The 19,275-nt window shown below is 50.2% G+C and overlaps 1 protein-coding gene and 1 long non-coding RNA gene across 2 annotated transcripts; one reads left to right on the top strand and one right to left on the bottom strand.

The window, feature by feature from the left end:
- The first annotated feature begins 58 nt into the window (after window positions 1-58).
- LOC100284001 (uncharacterized) lies at window positions 59-1,502 on the top strand. Its single transcript, NM_001156899.2, has 3 exons — window positions 59-353; window positions 480-895; window positions 984-1,502. The coding sequence occupies exons 1-3, from the start codon at window positions 160-162 to the stop codon at window positions 1,115-1,117; spliced, it is 744 nt and encodes a 247-aa protein (NP_001150371.2). The 5' UTR covers window positions 59-159; the 3' UTR covers window positions 1,118-1,502.
- A 15,895-nt stretch (window positions 1,503-17,397) lies between these two features.
- On the bottom strand, window positions 17,398-17,973 carry LOC118476121 (uncharacterized). Its single transcript, XR_004855478.1, has 2 exons — window positions 17,875-17,973; window positions 17,398-17,784 (listed from the first exon to the last, which is right to left on the bottom strand). It is a non-coding gene; the product is annotated as an uncharacterized lncRNA (long non-coding RNA).
- Window positions 17,974-19,275: the final 1,302 nt, after the last annotated feature.

The following is a 19,275-nucleotide window of genomic DNA, read 5'->3' as shown; positions in this document are numbered from 1 at the left end:
CCGTCGGCCGCAGCCGGCGTCTCCTGGCCACACCCGCCGCCCCGGCCCGGCAGGCGGCAGTTTAATACAAACCAGGCTTGCTCGTGGCGGCAAAAAACCAACGTGCTTGATCTCCCTCCGCCACTCCATCCATCTCCTCGCTCCCAGTCCCCGGGAAGCATGGCGTCCGTCACCGCCCGCGCCCCGGTAGCGGCCCTTCGCCCGTCGTCGGCATCGCTCAAGTCGTCGTCGGCCTTCCTTGGCCACTCTAGCCGCCTCGGCCGCACCGCGTCTCCCACGAGGCGCAGCCTCAAGGCGGAGGCCAAGGGCGAGTGGCTCCCCGGCCTTCCCTCCCCCTCCTACCTCGACGGCAGGTCAGTGCTTCTTTTGCTAACTCTGGTCTGGCCACACTGGATAGCCCGCCCGCAGCGATGGCTGGCAGATGACTGACGACATGCCCATCGCCCATGTATGTACGTGTACGTACCGCGCGCGCGCAGCCTGGCGGGTGACAATGGCTTCGACCCGTTGGGCCTGGCGGAGGACCCCGAGAACCTGCGGTGGTTCGTGCAGGCGGAGCTGGTGAACGGCCGGTGGGCCATGCTTGGCGTGGCCGGGATGCTCATCCCGGAGGTGCTGACCAAAGCCGGGCTGATCAACGCGCCGCAGTGGTACGACGCCGGCAAGTCGGAGTACTTCGCGTCGTCGTCCACGCTGTTCGTGGTCGAGTTCATCCTGTTCCACTACGTGGAGATCCGGCGGTGGCAGGACATCAAGAACCCCGGCAGCGTCAACCAGGACCCCATCTTCAAGAGCTACAGCCTGCCGCCGCACGAGTGCGGCTACCCGGGCAGCGTCTTCAACCCGCTCAACTTCGCGCCCACGCTCGAGGCCAAGGAGAAGGAGCTCGCCAACGGTGAGTAGTAGTAGTAGTAGTACCGTCGGCCACTTTCCGATCCTTCTCTGACGACGGTTATGATCTCATCATCCGGTTCTGCGTGCAGGGAGGCTGGCGATGCTGGCGTTCCTGGGCTTCCTGATCCAGCACAACGTCACCGGCAAGGGGCCCTTCGACAACCTGCTGCAGCACCTGTCTGACCCATGGCACAACACCATCATCCAGACCTTCTCCGGTTGAGTCGAGGTCGAGGAGGGATACGATCCATCGCTGGTGAGCTGATATGGACTGGAAGGCAAACATTGAAACCTTAAGTTCCTTTCTGGATCAGTTTGTGTGTGTTGTTAATCTATCTGGAGGGTACAGATTCGGGCCGTGTTGCAATGCATGCATGGTCTGAAGGGAGCGAGGGCTGAGGAGTGACTGGTATGTACATTAGCTGAAGGGGATATTAAGGGTAGAGATCGTTTGATCAGTATCATCTGTATATCCCCATGCATGGGGTTTCGTTTTGTGCGCTTACTTCTGGCTTGCCAGCGTATGGTTCAATGTGGAAACACATGTATTAGTACGAGAACTAGTAGACTTATAATTAATATAAATCAAGCACGTACGACTTCTAGCTAAAAACAACTCAACCTACTCGGAAGCCCTGAGAATGGTAAGCAACCACATTAGGGCTTGTTCGGTTATTCCTATCCCATGTGGATTGGATGGGATTGAAAAAAATTGTGAAAGATTTTGACTTGTTTGGAATTGAAACCCATCCAATCCCACCCAATCCACATGGATTGAGAGCAAAACGAACAAGCCCTTATTCGGAAGCTACTTCTGTGGTGTGAAGAAAATAGCGTCCTATTACAAAGTGAAACAACCTCCCGATGCTACCTGGGAAAACAACCTACAGATCATTCATCAACAACCAACAAACACAGGCCGTGCGCGCGTGTGCAGACCAGGGAAGCCCATTAGTCCAGATCGTGGGGCGGATCTACATAGTAGGCAAAGGGGCCATGCCCCCTCAATTTTTAATATTTCTTATACCTAATGTTGGTTCACTGTTAAGTATAGAAAAAATAGAAGTTTTAGTGGACCAAACCAATTCTGTCTGGGTCCACCTAATCGGAGTTCTTCTAACTCTCGTCCTACTCGTCGGTTTAGTCCTTGCATCTATCTGTTCGATCTCATTCTTCTTGACGCCACTCGAACCAATCCGCCCCGATGCCACGTTCGATGCCACTTGCCGCTGTCCGCTTCCCGACGCGAGTTATTGCCCGCCCCACTGTCACACCCGATTTAAGAAGGCAAACCGAATGCGAACCATGTACGTGCCAGGATCAGCAATTCACGTACACAGCAGTTACATAACTGGACATCATTACACAGTGCTCAAATGATCACATAAAGGAGTAATAATAGTCGATTACATCACATGTCTGAGACATCCACATAGTCTTTTGTCGGCGTTTCGACCCCGGAGGGTCCCTGGACCGACGAGTAAAATCGTCGCTGCGTGTCCCAGCCCAGATGGGTTGGCGTGAGATGGAACACAAGGGGGGAAAACGCGGCTCGTGTTATCCTGCGCCAGGGGGATGCGCTTGCAGTAGGGGTTACAAGCGTTCGCGAGGGAGAGAGAGTGAGCCTGTTCGTCAGCCCGTCCTCCCGCGCGACCCTCCCGCATGAGGGCCCTGGACCTTCCTTTTATAGATGCAAGGAGAGGGTCCAGGTGTACAATGGGGGTGTAGCTATGCGCTAACGTGTCCGACAGAGAGGTGCCTGGGCCCTGTGTACATGCCAACGTGGCTGTCGGAGAGGTGCTAGAGCCCTGTGTACGCGGTGTCGTGGCCGTCGGAGGAGTGCTTGAGCCCTGTAGAAGCACAGCTGTCGGGGCTGCTGGGACCTTGCTGACGTCTCCCTGCTTTCGTAGGGGGCTGAGAACCACCGTCGTCATGGACACACGCGGGGAGCCATCATTACTTGTTACCGGGGCGAGTCTGGATGGGACGCCGGTCTTGTTCCCCCGTAGCCTGAGCTAGCTAGGGTAGGGTAATGAAGTATCCCCCGTGGCGTGGTCGGTCCGAGCCCAAGGTCAGGCGAGGCGGAGACTCCTCCTGAGGCCGAGGCCGGGGTCGGGCGAGGACGCGATTCCTCCCGAGGTCGAGGTTGAGGCCGAGCCCTGGGGTCAGGCGAGGCGGAGACCACCCTCCGAGGCCGAGGCTGAGGCCGAGCCCTGGGGTCGGGTGAGGCGGAGTCCTCCTTCCGAGGCCGAGGTTGAAGCCGAGCTCTGGGGTCGGGCGAGGCGGAGTCCTCCTTCCGAGGCCGAGGTTGAGGCCGAGCCCTGGAGTCGGGCGAGGCAGAGCTTCCTGTTGCGCCTGAGGCTGAACTTGGCTGTTGCCAGCCTCATTCTAGCGGGTGGCACAGCAGTCGGAGCGAGGCGAGCGGCGCTGTTTTCCTGTCAGGTCGGTCAGTGGAAGGGCGAAGTGACTGCGGTCACTTCGACCTTGCCGACTGAGGCACGTGTGTCAGGATAAGGCGTCACGCGATCCTCGCATTGAATGCGCCTGCGATACGGTCGGTTGGTGAGGCGATTTGGCCAAGGTTGCTTCACTACGAAGCCTGCCCGAGCTGGACTTCGGGCATGTCGAGGGTGCGCCCGTTGCTTTGAGGAGGCCCTCGGGCGAGGCGAGAATTTGTACGGGACTACTGTTCCCGCCCGAGGCTGGGCTCGGGCGAGGCGAGATCGCGTCCCTTGAGTAGACGAAGCCTTGACCTGAATCGTGCCCATCAGTCTCTACAGCTTGTGCTGATGGTGGTTACCAGTCGTGTTTAGGAGTGTTGGGGGTAACCCTAATTACGGTACCCGACAGTAGCCCCCGAGCCTCAAAGGGAGTGTTGGTACTCGCTTGGAGGCTTTGTCGCACTTTTTTTTGCAAGGGGACCGGCCTTTCTCGGTTACACTTTGTTCCGGTGGGTGCGCGCGAGTGCACCCGCCGGGTGTAGCCCCCGAGGCCTCGGAGGAGTGGTTTGACTCCTCTGAGGTCTTAATGCCTTTCGTGATGCCTCGATCGGTCTGGTTGTTCCCTCATGCAATCTGATTGTAGCCCGGGTGCATGGTCAGTGTCACACCCGGTTTTAGAAGGCAAACCGAATGCGAACCATGTACGTGCCAGGATCAGTTATTCACGTACACAGCAGTTACATAATATGGACATCATCACACAGTGCTCAAAATAGTATTAATAAGGGAAATAGTCGATTACATCATACGTCTGAGACGTCCATATAGTTCTTACAATAAATCAAAGTGCGGAAAAGAAACGTAGATAACACGGCCTTCACAGGCAGCCGACTGGGGGTTTGCCGCTAACCCACACCTAGAACTCGTCGTAGTCTTGGAACTCCTGGAAGTCTCCTTCCACAGCTTCATCTTCGCCTGAGCAGTGGTTGCAATGCTGACAACCTGGGGGGGGGGTTTGGTGTGTAGAGCAAGGGTGAGTACACATCAACATACTCAGCAAGTATCCTATTTGGCTGTAGTGGACTAGCTTTATGTGGGGATAAGTCAAGCAGTTGCTTTTAGTTGGTCAGGTTATTACTTACTAGTAGAAAGCCAGGTTTTAACATTAACCCAAGTTATTAGCCCAATGCATCCTTTCCAAACGGAAAGAATACCACTTACCAATACCATAATCGTAATCAGAACCATCAATCTCATTGTCACCTGTACCAAAGTATCTCTGATCAAGTATCACTAATCTCTGGAGCTCCCTTGGCCGCTCATAACCGCGAGCACGGCTGATATATCAGTTTCATAACACTCTGCAGAGGTTGTGCACTTTACCCACAAGTCGTGATTCCCTCTCTGGCCCGGGCTTGCAAGACCCTTATTCACTCCCGAGGTGAATGGCCAGGGATTCACTACGAAGCCTTTACAAAGATTCCCCGGGGCTGTAGCCGCCCGTTAGGTTTCCTAAATGTACCGCACTCCTCCCCAAGGGACAAATCAACCTTGGCAGAGCGAGCCGCATACACCGAGCCCCATTGACGGCACGACGGCGAAGCGAACTACACCCCGGATCCTCTAATTATTCAGCTAAGGGCACCCCATTCCACCCTCATGGTTGCACTGTTTTCCCGGGCGGTCATCCATTGAACAGGTCCTTACGGAGAGGCACTCGAGAAACCGCTCGAGTCCCCTTAAATGCCACAAGTATAATCATAAATAAGAACGGGAAAACAGCGTATCATAGATAACCACATCATGTTCATTGATTAAAGTTGAGCAATAGCATCAAACTAAGCAGTAATAATCCGACCCAAATAGGTAAACAAGGACATGGATAACAAAAAGCTAGTCAATCCTTAGGTATAAATGTGTGATGCGGGAGGTGAATTAAAGAATGATTAGGACAGAGATAGGTCAAAGGACACTTGCCTCCACCAACCGACTGCTGCTCAGGGGCTTCTCCTGCGAATTCCTCGGGCTCTTCGACCGGATCGTTCTCTATGCGAGCGCAAACATACATACATCCATCCACATATTTAATACAAAAGAACAGTACACCATACAAGGGAACAAATAAAGCGAATATGCATCAAGTATGACATTTGACATTGCATTTGTTATGGTTAGAAAGAAACGGGAAAGGGTCTCGCAGGGGGTTAAATCTTATGTACTAACGATCAATTACAATTGGTTCTTAACAAAAGAATTCTGTTACATATACACTAATGGAAACCTAATCATTTTAAGTTGATCAACATTGAACGAGATAAACAGTGAATCACATGAATCAATTAGCGTAACGGAATTCTAAATTAAACTTCCTATTTCAATAACATGAACAGTGATTAGCCTACCTAAAATAAAATAGCTATGATCACATAAAGTAAATAAAATAAAATAAAAAAAATAAAAAAAAACAGGGGGGCGGTTGAACCGGCCCTAGGGGCGGTTGAACCGGCCCTAGGCGAGCGGCTGGGGGGCGGCCGGGCTGGGGGCGGCCGGGACCGGCCAGGGGCGGCCAGCGGCCGGCAGCGGCCGGCTGGGGCGCGGCCAGGGGCGCGGGCTGGGGGCGGTTGGGCGCGGCTGGGCGGGCGGCCGAGGGCGCGGCCAGGGGCGCGGCCAGCGGCCGGGCGGCTGGGCTGCCAAGGGGAGGGAGGAGGGGAGAGGGGAGAGGGAGGGAGGAGGGAGAGAGGGAGGAGGGGGCTCACCGGCGATGGGCGGCCGACGGCGAGGGCGGCCGGCAGGGGGCGGCGGCGGCTTAGGGCAGGGGGCGGCGGCGGCTTAGGGTGGGGGAGAGAAAATGAGAGAAAATGAGAGGGAGAGGGAGAGGGTTTGGGGAAAAAAGGGGGAATGAGGGGGGGGCGGCTGGGCCTTTTTGGGCCCAAGAGGGGGCGCCAGGGGCGGCTGGGCCGGCCGGGGTCGGCCCACGGCGCGAGAGAGAGAGAAAAAGAGGAGAGAAAAAGAGAGGGAGAAAAAAGAAAGAAAAGATCTTCTCCTCATTTTCGAAATCCGATCTTTCTACATGAATGCAATTGCGCTTTCAAAGCAATCAAAAGAAATGCAAGGTTCGGCATGGTGCATCAAACAACATAAAGTATTTAGGGTTTTTCTTACACGGGAATTCCAAACCGAATCCCGCTAGAACTTTGGAAAAGGTCAAGGTTTAGCGAGGGGAAAAAAGAAAAAGAAAAGGTAACGCCCGAATTTTGGCGAGTAAAGAAAAGAAAAAAAAATTTAACTGCAAAATTCGGGGCGTTACAAACCTATCCCCCTTAAAAGAATCTCGCCCTCGAGATTCAGGGCTGGCTAGCAAAGAGCTCTGGGTACTTGGCCATCAAATCATCTTCACGCTCCCAGGTTGCTTCTTCCTCAGAGTGGTGATTCCATCTGACCTTGCACATTCTGATGGTCTTCCTTCGGGTGACTCTGTCTGCAATCTCAAGGATTTGAGCTGGCTGCTCAACATAGGTCAAGTCCTCCTGGACCTCAAGACCTTCCACTGGCAACTGCTCTTCTGGCACACGCAAGCACTTCTTCAACTGAGACACATGAAAGACATCATGCACAGCAGACAAATTCTCTGGTAGGCTGAGCTGATAAGCCACTTCTCCACGCTTTGAGAGGATCTGGTACGGACCAATGTAGCGGGGTGCTAGCTTGCCTTTCACTCCGAATCTTCTGACTCCTCTGATCGGTGACACTTTCAGATAGACAAAGTCTCCGACTTCGAAACTCAGCTCTCTTCTTCTTGTGTCTGCATAGCTTCGCTGCCTCGATTGCGCTATCTTCAGATTCTCTCGAACCATCTTGATGTTCTCTTCGGCTTCAAGCAAAATGTCTGGCCCAAACACTTGCTTCTCTCCAGGCTGATCCCATTGCAACGGAGTTCTACAACTCCTTCCATAGAGCGCCTGAAATGGTGACATCTTCAAACTGGCCTGATAACTGTTGTTATAGGAAAACTCCGCATAAGGCAATCTCTTGTCCCATCCGGACTGATCTTGCAACGCACAGGCTCTCAACACGTCTTCGAGAATTTGATTGGTTCTTTCGGTCTGGCCATCTGTCTGCGGATGATAAGCTGAACTGAAATTCAGATGCGTGCCCAAAGCTTCATGCAACTGCTGCCAGAAATGAGAGGTGAACTGCGTTCCTCTGTCTGACACTATCTTCTTTGGCACACCATGAAGACAAACGATCCGAGACATATACAATTCTGCCAATACTGCACTGCTATAGTTGGTCTTGACAGGTATGAAGTGGGTTGACTTGGTCAAGCGGTCCACTACTACCCAAATGGAATCGTAGCCGGCTCGAGTGCGAGGCAATCCGACTATGAAATCCATACCAATTTCATCCCATTTCCACTGAGGGATCTGCAACGGTTGCAACAATCCAGCTGGTCTCTGGTGCTCTGCCTTAATTCTTCGACAACTATCGCACTTAGCCACATGCTCTGCGATTTCCCTCTTCATTCCGTACCACCAGAATTTCTTCTTCAGATCCTGATACATCTTCTCACTACCAGGGTGAATCGAATAAGCTGTCTCATGAGCTTCCTTAAGGATCAACTCCCGAATAGACTGGACATTGGGAACACACAAGCGGTCTTTGAACCATATCACGCCTTCTGCATCTTCTCGAAAATCTTTGCCTTTACCATCTAGAATCAGTCGCCGGATCTCACTGATTTTCTCATCATTCTTCTGCGCTTCTTTGATTTCTCGCTCCAAGGTAGGTTCCAATTCAACTGTGACTCCTCGCGAATTGTTCGGAAACCCGAGACTCAACCTGTCGAACTCCTTGGCCAACTCATAAGGCATCGGACGAGCGACCATCAGATTGACTTGACTCTTTCTGCTCAAAGCATCTGCCACTACGTTTGCTTTGCCTGGATGGTAATGAATCTCCAACTCATAGTCTTTGATCAGCTCTAACCATCTTCGTTGCCTCATGTTCAACTCTGACTGAGTGAATATGTACTTCAGACTCTTGTGATCTGTGTAAACATCGCATTTCTGTCCATACAAATAGTGCCTCCATGTCTTCAGTGCGTGAACCACTACTGCCAACTCTAGATCATGGATTGGGTAGTTCTTCTCATGAACCTTCAGCTGCCGGGACGAGTAAGCCACAACTCTTCCCTCTTACATCAACACGCATCCCAAACCTGTGTAACAAGCATCACAATACACCAAGAAGGGCTTGTGCACATCAGGCAAGATTAGGACAGACGATGTAGTCAACTTCTCTTTCAGCGCTTCAAAGGCCTCTTGACATTTCTGGGTCCATTTGAACTCAACCTTGTTGCCTAGCAACGCTGTCATTGGTTTCGCAATCTTCGAAAACCCTTCAATGAATCGCCGATAATATCCGGTCATTCCAATGAAACTCTTGATTCCTCGAGCATCCGTTGGCGCTTTCCAGTTCAGAATGTCTGCCACTTTCTTCGGATCCACAGCCAATCCTTCCTTGTTGATTATGTGACCCAAGAACAGGACTTCGCTGATCCAGAACTCGCACTTGCTCAACTTTGCGTACAACTGGTGCTCTCGCAATCTCTGCAATACCATCCTCAAATGATCTGCGTGCTCTTCTTCGCTTTGGGAATAAATCAGAATGTCATCAATGAATACCACCACAAACTTATCAAGGTAATCCATGAATACACTGTTCATCAGATTCATGAAGAACGCTGGTGCATTGGTCAAACCAAAAGACATCACTGTGAACTCATACAAACCATACTTGGTAATGAATGCCGTCTTCGGAATGTCCGAAGGTCGGATCCTGAGCTGATGATAACCTGACCTCAGATCAATCTTGGAGAACACACTGGCTCCTCTCAACTGGTCGAACAGATCTTCTATTCTGGGCAAGGGATACTTGTTCTTGATCGTGACCTCATTCAAAGCTCGATAATCGATGTACATCCTCTTGGTGCCATCTTTCTTCTCCACAAATAAGACAGGGGCGACCCAAGGCGAGGTGCTTGGCCGAATGTAACCTTTCTCTGACAGCTCATCAATCTGCTTCTTAAGCTCAACCAACTCTGGTCCGGATATTCTGTAAGCTCTCTTAAAGATGGGGGCGGTTCCAGGAAGAAGCTCTATGGCAAACTCAACTTTCCGCTCTGGTGGCATACCCGGTAAATCCTTTGGAAACACATCTGGGAATTCAGACACAACCTTGATGCTCTCAATTGGATTTGCTTCACTGCTATCGACAGCCATCTGATAACAACTTCCTTTCTTCGGCTCAGGTGGGACTAACTCGGTCACCACTTCCTCTCCTAGTGGGGACACCAACTTGATTGTCCTTTTATCACAACTGATAACTGCCTGATACTTATCCAGCCAATTCATCCCTAGGATGACATCTATTCCCTGAGTACCCATTACTATAAGGTTGGCGGGAAACGCTATCCCCCTTATTTTCACACTTATATTCAAACAAATGCTATCGGCTCGAATTCTACCACCGGCTGAGTCAATTTGAATGGGGGTTGACATGGTAGTAGTTGGAAGATTATGTGCTTCTACCCATGATGCAGTAATGAAAGAATGCGTTGCTCCAGTATCAAATAACACTTCTGCAATATGGGAGTCGACTGGGAACATACCTACTATCATGCCGGGGGTCTCCTGAACTGCTTCGGCCTCCAAGTGATTCAATCTTCCATGATTATAGCGCTGTTGAGGGCGGTTGCCTGCTCCAGGCTGAGACACATTCTGCTTTGCTGGGGCATTGGGGCCTGACTGCTGCTGGGCTGCCTTCTTCGGACATTGCATCACCCAGTGACCCTGCTCTCCACAATGGAAACATGCCCTGTTTCCAACCTGAGCTGGTGCTGCCTGACTGTTCTGCTGGTTTGCTGGGGCAGGAAGACGGGGTGCTTGCTGATTCTGCCTTTGAAACTGACCTCCTGACTGATTGCTCTGACGGTTCTGGTACTGATGATGAGGATACTGCCTTTGAAACTGCTGATGCTGCTGAGGTGGACGCAGGTTCTGCCTGAACTGCTGAGGTTGATTGCCTGAAAAACGAGGGCGGCTGCTGCTTCCAGGCTGGGGTCCACTGATCTTGCGCTTACGATCTTCCATCTCCTTACGCTTCCTTTCTGTCATGATCGCTCTATCAATCAGGTGCTGGAATGTCGGGACGGTGTGATTCATCAGCTGATACTGCAGGGGGTCGACCAAGCCTCTCAGGAAACGGTATTGTCGCTTGGCGTCAGTGTTGACATCCTCAGGAGCATAGCGAGACAATTGCAGAAACCTGTCTCGATACTCACTGACAGATGATGACCCTTGCTTAAGGGCCAGGAACTCCTCCTTCTTCACTGTCATCAGACCTGCAGGCACGTGGTACTGACGAAAGCTACCTCTGAATTCTTCCCAGGTGATGGTGTCGGGGTTGGCATGGGTGGCGAGGTAAGACTCCCACCATGATTGGGCTGCTCCTCTCAACAGACGGGGACCATACAAGACTTTCTCCCTGTCATCACACTGAGCGGTATGCAACTCCCGCTCCACAGTGCGCAGCCAATCTTCAGCATCCATGGGGTCAGAAGAGTGAGCGAACGTTGGGGGATGACCTCTCATGAATTCAGCACGCTTGTCTCTGGGCATCTGAGGCTGGGGTGGTGCTTGCTGCTGTTGTTGCTGCTGAATGGCGGCCAGAGTCTGACCGATGGCCTGAACTGCCTGAGTCTGCATCAGAAACATCTGCTCGATCGACATCGGGGGCGGGGGTGGCAGCTGCTGCTGCTGGGGCGCCTCATCCTGCGGAGCAACTCGCTCCTGTTGAGCACGCCTTCCTCCTCTGCGCCTGTTCTCTGACATCTGCAGAATGCAACCACACATCAGAACTGATCTTGCAAATCTTGCAGCATAAGAAAAGAGAATAGAATTCTTCAACAGCACTGAACAGATGAGCATCTTCACTGATCTCCAACACAGACCACACAGCTTCTCAGATAGAAAGGAAAGGGGAATAAAAGGTTTCCCAACTATATAACTAACTTTATTAACATAATATGTAAACCAAAATGCAGGGGATACCCACACTCTGGTGACAATCATTACAAAGATCCAAACCAAACATAGTTCATCATGACAAACATAAATGCACAGGATATAGCAAACTACCCTGTCTAACTAAGACTAACTAAGACTGAGACTAACGCTAAGACTGAAGCTTCTATGTATATATATTTCGTATTAATTACAAGATCCAACTCTAGCGATCTATGGTTCTAGATTTATCTTGGTCTTGCAGTCGGGATTGCCATAAGGCTGGTGTCCACGCTGAGGTGAGCGGTACGGGTGCTGAGTCCCGACGGGAGCGGGGGAACCACCATCCAGATGACGACGTTCCGCGCGCTCAGCCCGCAGCAGGGCAATCTCAGCACGAGCCCTACTCAGCTCATCTAATGCATGGTCCAGCTCCGTGTTTAGCACGGCGGCTAGGTTGACTGTGCTGCTCAACCTAGGATTGCCCTCACCGACAGGTGAGACAATCACGCCTCCTGTGCTGCCAGATGAACGGCGGGGGTAATACTTCAGGTCAAGACCGTCAGCTGCCCCACCGAAAACCGAGCAGTAGTGCAAAAGCGCACGCCGTGCAGCATCTTGCATGGCTGCCTCAGCTGAGTCCCGTTCAGAGATAGAATAGTGCTCTGAGCAGGCCTCTGCACCCTGGAGACTGTCCTCCGGGCAGCGCACCAAGCAAGTCGCCTCCCAGCGGTCCGGGTAGACCCCGCGACTATGCTGGTAGACCACACAGCGATACTCGACGGACCAAGTATGCCGGTCAAATGCCCGACGTAGCAGGGTGTCGAGCGCATCGTGGAAGTGACACCCGCGAGCAGCGTCGCGAGTGATGGGTCGAGCAACCCATCCTTCCGGCTCAGGGTTAGCAGAGAAGTCGGTGTCGTGGCTCGAGCTGTCGTCGCCATCTCCGTCGTCTGGGTCTCCTCCAGCAGCTACTCCAGAAGCTGGGGCGCCCAGTGGTGGTGCAGGGGGCGCCTCCAGAGGAAGCACAGGAGAGCAGCTCCTCACAGACTCTATCTCCTGGTGGAGCGAGAAAGAAGAGCCCTGCTGCTCCTGTCGTCGACGTTCCTGCTCCTCACGCAGGCGGTGGTGTAGTCTCTCCAAGTGGCTAGACTGTCCGGCCACGGGACGGCGAAGCGGACGCTCAGCAAGGCGGGAGGGTAAGAAGGGGATGACGGACTTTCGTGCAGTGTGTCTAAGTCGAGCCATCTACAAAAGACATCGCAAGCAAAAGGGTGAGAACAGAATTAATATGACCAGCAAATAATGAATCATAAGTAAATGAAGGATTAGAATAAAACATGATTTTCAGCAAGGTATAATATATAGTAGAACATAGGCTTGGTCGGTATGACCAACTTTTGAAGGGATATCAAAGTCAAGGCAGAGACAGAGGTCTATAGTCCTTAGAACGACCATTCTACTCTAGGTCAGCGGTCCTACAGTCAGCACGGCTCTGATACCACTTATGTCACACCCGGTTTTAGAAGGCAAACCGAATGCGAACCATGTACGTGCCAGGATCAGTTATTCACGTACACAGCAGTTACATAATATGGACATCATCACACAGTGCTCAAAATAGTATTAATAAGGGAAATAGTCGATTACATCATACGTCTGAGACGTCCATATAGTTCTTACAATAAATCAAAGTGCGGAAAAGAAACGTAGATAACACGGCCTTCACAGGCAGCCGACTGGGGGTTTGCCGCTAACCCACACCTAGAACTCGTCGTAGTCTTGGAACTCCTGGAAGTCTCCTTCCACAGCTTCATCTTCGCCTGAGCAGTGGTTGCAATGCTGACAACCTGGGGGGGGGGGTTTGGTGTGTAGAGCAAGGGTGAGTACACATCAACATACTCAGCAAGTATCCTGTTTGGCTGTAGTGGACTAGCTTTATGTGGGGATAAGTCAAGCAGTTGCTTTTAGTTGGTCAGGTTATTACTTACTAGTAGAAAGCCAGGTTTTAACATTAACCCAAGTTATTAGCCCAATGCATCCTTTCCAAACGGAAAGAATACCACTTACCAATACCATAATCGTAATCAGAACCATCAATCTCATTGTCACCTGTACCAAAGTATCTCTGATCAAGTATCACTAATCTCTGGAGCTCCCTTGGCCGCTCATAACCGCGAGCACGACTGATATATCAGTTTCATAACACTCTGCAGAGGTTGTGCACTTTACCCACAAGTCGTGATTCCCTCTCTGGCCCGGGCTTGCAAGACCCTTATTCACTCCCGAGGTGAATGGCCAGGGATTCACTACGAAGCCTTTACAAAGATTCCCCGGGGCTGTAGCCGCCCGTTAGGTTTCCTAAATGTACCGCACTCCTCTCCAAGGGACAAATCAACCTTGGCAGAGCGAGCCGCATACACCGAGCCCCATTGACGGCACGACGGCGAAGCGAACTACACCCCGGATCCTCTAATTATTCAGCTAAGGGCACCCCATTCCACCCTCATGGTTGCACTGTTTTCCCGGGCGGTCATCCATTGAACAGGTCCTTACGGAGAGGCACTCGAGAAACCGCTCGAGTCCCCTTAAATGCCACAAGTATAATCATAAATAAGAACGGGAAAACAGCGTATCATAGATAACCACATCATGTTCATTGATTAAAGTTGAGCAATAGCATCAAACTAAGCAGTAATAATCCGACCCAAATAGGTAAACAAGGACATGGATAACAAAAAGCTAGTCAATCCTTAGGTATAAATGTGTGATGCGGGAGGTGAATTAAAGAATGATTAGGACAGAGATAGGTCAAAGGACACTTGCCTCCACCAACCGACTGCTGCTCAGGGGCTTCTCCTGCGAATTCCTCGGGCTCTTCGACCGGATCGTTCTCTATGCGAGCGCAAACATACATACATCCATCCACATATTTAATACAAAAGAACAGTACACCATACAAGGGAACAAATAAAGCGAATATGCATCAAGTATGACATTTGACATTGCATTTGTTATGGTTAGAAAGAAACGGGAAAGGGTCTCGCAGGGGGTTAAATCTTATGTACTAACGATCAATTACAATTGGTTCTTAACAAAAGAATTCTGTTACATATACACTAATGGAAACCTAATCATTTTAAGTTGATCAACATTGAACGAGATAAACAGTGAATCACATGAATCAATTAGCGTAACGGAATTCTAAATTAAACTTCCTATTTCAATAACATGAACAGTGATTAGCCTACCTAAAATAAAATAGCTATGATCACAGAAAGTAAATAAAATAAAATAAAAAAATAAAAAAAACAGGGGGGGGCGGTTGAACCGGCCCTAGGGGCGGTTGAACCGGCCCTAGGCGAGCGGCTGGGGGGCGGCCGGGCTGGGGGCGGCCGGGACCGGCCAGGGGCGGCCAGCGGCCGGCTGGGGCGCGGCCAGGGGCGCGGGCTGGGGGCGGTTGGGCGCGGCTGGGCGGGCGGCCGAGGGCGCGGCCAGGGGCGGCCAGCGGCCGGCAGCGGCCGGCTGGGGCGTGGCCAGGGGCGCGGCCAGCGGCCGGGCGGCTGGGCTGCCAAGGGGAGGGAGGAGGGGAGAGGGGAGAGGGAGGGAGGAGGGAGAGAGGGAGGAGGGGGCTCACCGGCGATGGGCGGCCGACGGCGAGGGCGGCCGGCAGGGGGCGGCGGCGGCTTAGGGTGGGGGAGAGAAAATGAGAGAAAATGAGAGGGAGAGGGAGAGGGTTTGGGGAAAAAAGGGGGAATGAGGGGGGGCTGGGCCTTTTTGGGCCCAAGAGGGGGCGCCAGGGGCGGCTGGGCCGGCCGGGGTCGGCCCACGGCGCGGGAGAGAGAGAAAAAGAGGAGAGAAAAAGAGAGGGAGAAAAAAGAAAGAAAAGATCTTCTCCTCTTTTTCGAAATCCGATCTTTCTACATGAATGCAATTGCGCTTTCAAAGCAATCAAAAGAAATGCAAGGTTCGGCATGGTGCATCAAACAACATAAAGTATTTAGGGTTTTTCTTACACGGGAATTCCAAACCGAATCCCGCTAGAACTTTGGAAAAGGTCAAGGTTTAGCGAGGGGAAAAAAGAAAAAGAAAAGGTAACGCCCGAATTTTGGCGAGTAAAGAAAAGAAAAAAAAATTCAACTGCAAAATTCGGGGCGTTACAGTCAGGTTCCGAGTTTTCAGGCTGGTTTGTTGACGCTGTCAACGGTTTGGCCGTAGCCGGGTTTGCGAGAGCAGCCCCCGAGCCTTTGCACGAAGCGAGAGGACGATCAAGGACTATCTCGACTTTTATTGTACGCCCCTTCGTCGCCTTTCCGCAAGGAGGAAGGGGGGGAAGCGCCATGTTGCCCTCGGAGGGCGCCGAACATGGTGTCTCCCGTGAGTTGCTAACGGGTGATCCGAGTGGACGCCCGTGCCCCGTTCGATAATGGTCGACTAGTGGCCCAGAGGCGCGCTCCAAAAGTACCTGCAGGTGATTTGCCAGACCCGGACCCGTTCGATGGGGTCCGAGGGCTCGATGCCTCCCTTTGATGGGATTCTGTTACAAAATCGCTCCTGCTGGTCTCGGAAATGTCCTAGGGTACCTCGGGAGCATAGCCCGAGCCTCGGCCATGTAACGGACGTACCCAGAGTCATCCCTCGCTCTGCGTGCTCTGGGGCGGCTATCGAACCCTTCCGAGGGGCCAGCCTTCGAACCCCTGATCAGTAGTGGGCGCGGAGCCCAAGTGCTCTAGGCGGCTGTCGAACCCTTCCGAGGGGCCAGCCTTCGAACCCCTGATCAGTAATGAGCCTGAAGCCCGAGTGCTCTGGGGCGGCTGTCAAAAAGAGGGTTCCCCCCTTCTAGCCCCCGAGGGAGGGTCGGGCTTTGCCGAGGTAAGGCTGACCCTTCCTTGACGGTGAGACTTTATTTGTGTATGTATAGAAAACGAGGTATATGAACGACTTGTAAACATCTTAAGGGTAAAAGCGACGTAGCTGTCGGATGTCCCAAGCGTTGCCGTAGACCTCGCCTTGATCGTTGGCAGCTTGTATGTTCCGGGCTTCAAAATCTTAGCGATGATGAACGGCCCTTCCCAGGGAGGAGTAAGCTTGTGGCGCCCTCGGGCGTCCTGCCGCGGCCGAAGTACCAAGTCTCCCACCTGGAAGTCTCGGGGCTGAACCCCTCGGGCGTGGTAGCGTCGTAGAGACTGCTGATATCGCGCCGAGTATAGTAAGGCCATGTCCCGAGCCTCTTCCAGCTGGTCCAGTGAGTCTTCTCGGCTGGTCTGGTTGCTTTGGTCGTCGTACGCCCTTGTCCTTAGGGAATCGTATTCTAAGTCTGTGGGCAAGATAGCCTCGGCCCCATAGACTAGAAAGAACAGCGAGAAACCCGTGGCTCGGCTTGGCGTCGTCCTCAGACTCCAGACCACCGAGGGTAGCTCTTTCATCCATCACTTGCCGAACTTGTTGAGGTCGTTGTAGATCCTTGGTTTGAGTGTCTGCAGAAGCATACCGTTGGCACACTCCACCTGCCCATTCGTCATGGGGTGAGCCACGGCGGCCCAGTCCACACGGATGTGGTGGTCCTCGCAGAAGTCCAGGAACTTCTTCCCAGTCACTACAACCTTTTAGGCCTTCTGTGACATTATGATTATGTCACTAACTAGTGTTTATTTGTCATAGGTTGTATTTTGGTGACACCATTGTGACAAAAAGGACATCGTCATAGAAGGTGCGTGTTAAATGAACTACAATGACGATCATCAAAAAAATGTCATAGGTTTTGTGACGCATACCAGATTCGTCACAAAATCTATGACACTTTATTTCGTCATAAGTGCCTTTGAAAATGTCACAATTTGTACTGTCGTGCATTGCCACATGGCTAATAGTGATGACGTGGTATGTGACGTGGCAAAATGTTAATGACAAAAATATTTGTCATAGATTTGATCGTGTGGCAGATGACATGGCAAAATTTCATCACAAATTGGAAGGTGGTGGACTGGTGGCCGCTTCTATGGCAATACATTTGTGACGAATATTTTCATCATAAAATATGATGACATGGCAGTGATGTGCCAAAGCATTTGTGATAGATACAATAGTCATTAGAAGGAACACATCATAAGCATTCATATCGTCAAGGAATATTACACATCACAACCAAAATATCGCATGAATTTGTTCACTACAAATATTTCTTGCTTCTTGATCTCAAGTTCATCCTAAAGTTGTTGAACCTTTGCAGAAATTGACGCTATGGAGCTTTTCTTGGATGCAGACCGAAGACCAACATTGCATAGGAACACACTGGAGCCCGGTATGATACTAGAAACAACTTTTGTAGGATATTTTGGTTGTTATCCATCCTAAATTGGTGCTACCATTATTTCTTCCATGTCAACCTAATATAAAGGTTAAAGGTTATTCATCAGTATAGTATACCAGAAGTTGCAAGTTGTGAGTACAAACATGAAAGGAAAACAAGCACTTACAATAGCTTTCTCAATATTTTCACTAAAACCTTTCTTTTTGTTGCAATGCATGTCCTTTAAAAGATCTATTGCACTAAGTTCAGCATCCTTACATTTTTCTTGCTTTTGAAATGATATAAAATGAGTCCAGTGAGAATGAAGGTCTTAAAATAAGGTACAAGTTAGATTTCAAAATAACAATTCAAAATACATTTTAGATATAAATAGTGATAAAACATTTAAATAAAACAGTAAATGAAGCAGTCCTCAAGTAACATGCGTCAATAACAAAAATAAATACAATTCAACGAATAATTAGGACATCACAATCATATGTCAAGAAATAAAACATATGGTCTTGCAGTTGAAATGGGTGCAGCTTGATGAAACATAGTTTCATAACGGCCGTTTGGTGGCGCAGCATGCAAGATCAATTAAAGGGCAGGTTAGTAATTGCAGAGCAATGTATGTAAACATTTATTTTGCTATAAGTAATTAAACTGACGACATGCCTAAGGCACTCACATGTGTTTGATTTGTTTCTGTTTAAGTTTTTTATGAGGTGTTAATTTAGTAACTAAAACCAACTGAAATGAATTACCCTTTTGTCCAACTCTACTTGTCCCCTTAAAAAAATTTCGTTGAACTTAGCGAAACAAAGAATCTGCACAAAACATCAGTTATGGTACAACAATTTAATTGAATGATTCAGGCTGTACCGCTGTAGAATGCAATTGTTTAAAAAGAATGGCTTTTGATGTTATGAAATGGTCAGATATCACATAGGACTTATTGTGCAATGTTGATATTATGGTGACTTAGGATTAGAACAGCAGGTAAATTGATGAACCAAATGAAGCACGACATACTTGTAAAATAGGATTATCACAGATGAAGCAGGCAAACATTAACACCAATTTTTAGGGCAACAGGGTATTAGGAGCGGGCAATAAGACGCATCCATGGAAGTAAAAAGATTACGCCAGCAGATAACTTGGTGAACCAAATGAAGCATGGCGTACTTATAAAACAGAATCATCACAGATGAAGTAGACAGACATTAAACCAATTTTAGGGCAAAAGGGAATTAGAAGCAGTCAATCAAACACATTCTAGATTATAGAGGTTATGTAACGAAATAGGTAAGCACCATTACGATTTGCAGTGGAACAGGAAGTAAGCAACGACCAGTCAGTGAGATAGTTGAGGCTTTGTTGGATCCCATGCCAAAAATTCTTTTTTTTTGTTAACGGGATTTTTTCCACGCTATAATATATAGTAATAGTAATGGGCAACTAATAGCAAATAAAATATATACATTGGGAAGGGTTCTCGTGATGAGCTTACCATCTTACCAACTTTGCTAATAAAAAATATACAATTAATATAGAGGTTTGTGTTGTTCTATCCACCCCATAAATC

Source organism: Zea mays, chromosome 1, assembly GCF_902167145.1.
Source record: "Zea mays cultivar B73 chromosome 1, Zm-B73-REFERENCE-NAM-5.0, whole genome shotgun sequence".
Classification (NCBI taxonomy): Eukaryota; Viridiplantae; Streptophyta; class Magnoliopsida; order Poales; family Poaceae; genus Zea; species Zea mays.
Note: the sequence above shows the minus strand (reverse complement) of the source record. Positions and strands in the feature narration are given on the sequence as shown.

Coding starts and splice junctions, on each gene's coding strand:
- LOC100284001 (NM_001156899.2), top strand. CDS start 160: ATGGCGTCCGTCACCGCCCGCGCCCCGGTAGCGGCCCTTCGCCCGTCG. Junction 354..479: donor CCCTCCTACCTCGACGGCAG/GTCAGTGCTTCT, acceptor GCGCGCGCGCAG/CCTGGCGGGTGACAATGGCT. Junction 896..983: donor GGAGAAGGAGCTCGCCAACG/GTGAGTAGTAGT, acceptor TTCTGCGTGCAG/GGAGGCTGGCGATGCTGGCG.